At 32.6% G+C, this 5656-nt stretch overlaps 1 protein-coding gene across 1 annotated transcript; it reads left to right on the forward strand.

Annotated features, from left to right (window-relative positions):
• The first annotated feature begins 599 nt into the window (after positions 1 to 599).
• Positions 600 to 2682, forward strand: LOC129809078 (protein salivary glands marred-like). Its single transcript, XM_055858930.1, has 3 exons — positions 600 to 941; positions 1126 to 1260; positions 1346 to 2682. Exons 1-3 carry the CDS (start codon positions 783 to 785, stop codon positions 1625 to 1627), a joined length of 576 nt encoding a protein of 191 aa, XP_055714905.1. The 5' UTR covers positions 600 to 782; the 3' UTR covers positions 1628 to 2682.
• The last annotated feature ends 2974 nt before the right edge of the window (positions 2683 to 5656 follow it).

Here is a 5656-nt window from a genome sequence, read left to right on the forward strand (position 1 = left end):
GTGATAGCACGAATCCTGAATTTGATTCAGTCACCTTACCCTAGGTCTGCCCCGAGGTCGATGTCTCTTCACAATGACTTGCATAGCTTTTCTGGGGAATCTATTCGTTCATGCGGTGAACATGATCAAGCAACTCCTTGACTCTTAAGCTCCTCATAGACTATTAGGCCAGCTTCAGGTTTAGCCCAGTTCCCGAATGGCCCAAAATCTTAAATTGCGAGCAATTTTATTGCTTTTTGAGAGCCTTCATTTGTCTTTAATAATCTAATCCTAAGATAAATTTTCCCAAAAAATCGTAATTGATATAAAATTAGAGTAGTTAAGCCATATAGCTAAACTTTAGGTCTGAAGTCCGTATTGCGTTCCGTCCGTGTATAAACGTCCGATTTTATACTTTCGGTCATTACCCAAATCTCATGACCATAGATAAGAACGAACATAGCATAGGTCAGATTCATTAAAAGAATATGGAAAAAAAGGAAAAAAAATATGAAGTGTTCGAAGGCAGTCTGTGCGAAGCCTGAAAACCTTCCCCTAATATTTACTCAAATTACTTCGTGTTAAGGAAATTCAAGTCTTATGACGAAGTTTAAGTTTAAAGTATTTTCGTCTGAATCATTTGAATTATGCAGTATTTATCTTCAACAAATGTACGTTTGTTCTATTATCAATGAGTTTTCTTGTTAAATTGGGCAAGACACTGAATGAAATTGCTTCCACTTTGTCACATGTTCACCAATCCAGAGAGAAGAGTCTAATTGAATCATGTTCTGTTTGCAGTCATGAGTGATTCAGCGTCGGCATTTCGTGCCAGAGACATTGGTCTTCGGGCACAGAAGAAAATTCTCTCGAGAATGGCAACGAAGAGTGTTGCAAAATCCTTTATTGATGACACTACTGCCTCCCTGTTGGATAACATCTATCGTCTGGCAAAGATTCATGTAAGAGTTTAACAGATGATTTTCTGTTTTTATTCTCAAGATACTCGTTGACTTATATTCATTGATTTTGTGTCGTATTATTAGTTTTTTCCATTGAAAACAAAAAAAAAATGCTGTGACAATTTGATGATAAGATATGTAATTTTTTTTTATTATTCTTGTGGCTTTTTTTTCCTCTCTGCAGTCTGATAAGAAACAAGCTGAGCGACTTGTCAAGAATATCATAAAGATTGTGATTAAAATTGGCGTTCTTATTCGCAATGACGAATTCAATGAGGCCGAAATGCAAACCGCAGAGAAGTTTCGGAAGAAATTTCAGGTGAGTTTTTTATTGTGGAGGGGAGGGGCTTAAAGTTATTTTATGGTAAGGATGTTAAATGGTATTTTAATTGGTAATTTTGCAGGTTACTCAAATGGCTATAATTTCCTTCCATGAAGTTGATTTTAGCTTTGATATTCACTATTTGCAAAAGGCACTCACAGAGTGTCAATTTTTGCTGAAATCCGTGATCAAGAGACATTTGACGGAGAAAAGTTTGAGTCGTGTTGATGAGATTTTCAAGTTTTTCCGTGATGACAAACTCCTTGAGACGGCCTTCCGTCCAAATTCACCCTATAGCGATGTGATGATGAGCTTAGTGGCTGACTTGAATAAGTCTCTGGACGAGGGAGACTCTAATTTATAGAAGACAGAACACACTTTTAAATCATTTCAATGCTGAATGTGAATTTAAGGAAAAGACATTTTAAGATAGCCATTATGTGGCTATTTTTTCTTGCAAAATTCCAATCACATCAGTTTTTTCTCACTGTAGTTTCTTTTTATTCTTTATAATTTTTATTAAGATTTCCTAGTATTCTATTTATCCTAAAGAACACGAAGAGAATGGCCGATAGTTTCAGCAAAATAAAATTAAAAAAAAAAGTTTGAATCCCAACATATCACAAAATTTCTTCTATAATAAAATAACCAAGAAAAGAACTCTTATATTTCGAGTCAAAGATGCACAATAATGTAGAAAAAAATGGGATCAAAGTATCAGGCCTTCAAACTATAATAAATATTATATACAAAATGCACTCTTGAAAATGCGAAAAAGATAAATTTACAGCAACAGATCAAATATCAAACATTCCATGATAATAAATACAAATGATTTTACACCAAATATTAATATTTTTAACGTTATTTGTTCTATTCATTTCTCTCTGAACAATTTGTTTGATTAATGATTAAGACTGTTTTTCTAGTAATTTTAATTTATTCTTGCCATATTAGTGGAGACATTGAGTTGTCTATAATACATTTTTTGATGGGATTAAACCTACCTTTTCACTGTTTATTAATCTGTAAGGTTTTTGTTAAATGACGTGTTTTTCTCTCTCCTATTTTTATTATTAGTTTTTTTTTTGTTGGAGGGACTTTCTGATCACAACATTTTATTATGATTGATTTACTGTAATTCAATGTGTGATGTGGGAAATATCTAGTTTCCGAGACAACATATCTTCATGACAATAAATTGGATTATGAAGAAAAGCATTTTTCACGTTCAATTTAAAAATGAAAAAGAAAAAGCTGACGGGAAATGATTGTTTTGTGTTTTGATCAAGAAAAGAATGCTGAAATAAGCATCCGTCCCACAAGTAGATTTTCATTGTATTGAAGAGAAACAAAAAAAGAACAAGACATGTACTTAAAAAGTGGAACAAGAGATGAAATAAATATTGCGAAATGTAACTGACATGTTTTATTTGACGATATGAGGATGAAAAGGACATGGAAAACAGATTTCACAGGTCAGTGTTGCAAATAAATATACACCCCTTTGCAAATTTGTGAAAGAAATTGAAAATTTTAAAATAATAACTCTCATGAATTTTACCTAAAGGAATTTGTGTAATTCATTTCCGACAATCGCATAGAAAATTATTTCAAAAGAAATAGTAATTTTTCAAATTGTACAACAAGGTTTAATTTATCGTTTACTCTCTGAATATATTTCTCTTTAACATAAATTAATATTAATGGATATAATGTTCAAATGTAGCTTCTCACATTAGTATAAATTATGCATGCATAGCTATTTAATTCGTGTCTAACCATAAATCTAAGTTCAGTACAACTATTGTACGCAAATTTGTACATTAACACTAGAGTTTACCTTATTGGAAATGGCACTTTCTATAGTGCTTGCGGTTTAGTTGGATGTGATTCGCCAATTTAAAGGCAGAAGCACATTGACAGTTAAAATCTTCATTTTTTATCTAAATTTATTCCATTCAATTTATTGATAAAAATAGGACAATCTGTCCCCTATATAATGGATATACAAAAAAAAAGAAGTTCATATTGGACACGTGGAGCGTGTGGTAGACACAAATCTAAGGATAAGCTCCTTCATCCGTTCACGAGGCGAATTATTTCAAAGAACGATTCCCTTCAATAAATAGGGGGAGTCCTATAGAACGCAACAACCCTAACCTGACGCACAGAGACACGAAGCCCTAGTGGATGATCCATCCACTGCAAGCTCCATGAGATACCGCGGCACACCAACCCAAAGTACCCATGGAACTATGTCAACAGCACGAGTCTCCAGCTCCAGGTAAGGAAAAAGGGGAGCAAGACCAAGGATTGAATATATCCAAGGAGAAATGTGGTCAAATTTGCGGTGTTCGAAGGCATAGTGTAGAGTCAGTGCAGAGCGTCCCGGGATTATGCATACTTTCAACACCGAAGAAAATCGCGCAAAATGGCTTTATGCACATAGAAAATTTGCATAGGGTGGAGTCTACACTTATGGATCTTATACACTTATGGGCAGCGTCCAAAAATCTTAAGTTCTTACGTAAAACAGATTTCGAAAAGTTCTAAAATTATTAATTTATAATGTAATTAACAATTTTTTTGATTTTTCGAAATCTGTTTAATTGGTACATCTGTTTAATTTAAGATTTGTTGTCCATAAGTATGTAACGTAGCTAGGGTGGAGTAACCACTTATCGCCATATTTAGGAAAACGGGAATTAATGTTACTGTAACTTTTGAACCCTTATTACAAGATAACTCAAATTTGACACAAGGTTACTTAAATGTATTGGCTACAGATTCATAAAAACAATAATCCTCCAATTTAACCTTGGACTACTCAAAAAAAATGATTTTTATTAACAATGCAAAAATAACCACTTCGTCGCCAGTTCTGTAACCACTTCTCGCCACCCATTTGGAAAGGTCCAAACTCAATTATTTTGGGCAATATTATGCAAAGATTACATTCAGTATTTCTCTTTCCTTATGATCACCCTATTATTACTCATTTTAAATGATTTTTCTTCGCTTTTATTTGATAAACTATTGGACTATTGCATAAAGTAAACAATCCAGATTTGACAACTGAGGAATCTACGAAGTGAAGTTAGCGTCGCCTATTGAAAAGAGATGGCGACAGGTGGTAAACTCATTTCAAAATATTACCACTTTTCGCCATGCCTCATTTTTATATAAATATAATATAAAATGAAATAATTATTAACAAAATACTAATTTTATCTATTCCACAAGTGTAATTAAATATTCAATAGACAAATTAATTATCCAAAAAGATACATTTTGCTTAATGAAAATTTGATGACACTTAGTATATTGGATAAGAAATATTGGATTAGATGCACTTGCTCAAAATATTATTCTAAAAAATACTCAAAATCCTAAATTCAAAACGAGTAATTACTCTTTTTCGGCTCTATACGTAGCAGCAGTAAAAAATACAAGTAACTTTGCGGCTCATTTATTTCATAAATCGCGAAAAATAGCGATTTCAATTTAAGTGGCGAAAAGTGGGGCACTGGCGAGAAGTGGTGATTCCACCCCATATATGCTATATATGCATCAGTATGTTTGTATAATCCCATTGTATGCATAATTCCAATATATAAGGGAAGAGCACCTCGAATTGGAATGTTAAGAGACATGCTCGATATTTAGTTGAAAATATTTTCCTCAAAATACTATTTGGTAGTTTTGTGTATGCTAATCGGTATATTAGTGATCCATTTAACTATATCTGTGCATTGGAATTTTACATTTTTACAATAACTTAATTAAAAATAGGTGTATGTATATCATGTACCTCGGATCGTCATGAATTTAATCAGGTGTCTCACGGAAAATTGGTTTTATTAATTAAATCTGAGATAATGCATTGCATTCTTGTGAGAGTTAAATGGTAAAAAATAGTCAATAATTTTTAAAAAATTCATTTGAATTGATGCAACAATATAGTAATAACATGACGAACCGAGGGACACTGCTGATCGCTAGTGCTCTTCCCTTATGCATAACCCTGTAGGGGAATTCTGTAAAAGTATGACAATGTCGTAAGACAAATTTAAACATTTTGTATAAACAATTAGAAAAAAATAACTTTAGGTAGTCAGGGAAAATTATTTTCTTTATGGGACACCGGTGTTCCAATTGTCTTCAAAGGGTTAAAATTAATTTTAATTAATTAAAATACGTAACTATAAAAAATACGTAAGGTTGTAGTAACTATTCTTATATATCTTAAATTAGTTGTTTTAGATGGCCAAAAGTGCTTACATGACCAAAAGGGCTGACTCTACCCTACCGCTCACAAGAATTAAACGCCCCGTTCAATCAGACTTATGTTTCAGAGATTAAAGTAAAATACAGTTCAACACCATACGTA

This window comes from Phlebotomus papatasi, unplaced genomic scaffold (assembly GCF_024763615.1).
Source record: "Phlebotomus papatasi isolate M1 unplaced genomic scaffold, Ppap_2.1 HiC_scaffold_305, whole genome shotgun sequence".
In the NCBI taxonomy this organism is placed as follows: Eukaryota; Metazoa; Arthropoda; class Insecta; order Diptera; family Psychodidae; genus Phlebotomus; species Phlebotomus papatasi.

Bases quoted from the DNA above. Each gene is read 5' to 3' on its own strand.
- LOC129809078 (XM_055858930.1), top strand. From the start codon at position 783: ATGAGTGATTCAGCGTCGGCATTTCGTGCCAGAGACATTGGTCTTCGG. The intron at 942-1,125 runs GTAAGAGTTTAA...TCCTCTCTGCAG, and splicing joins ATCGTCTGGCAAAGATTCAT to TCTGATAAGAAACAAGCTGA. The intron at 1,261-1,345 runs GTGAGTTTTTTA...GTAATTTTGCAG, and splicing joins AGTTTCGGAAGAAATTTCAG to GTTACTCAAATGGCTATAAT.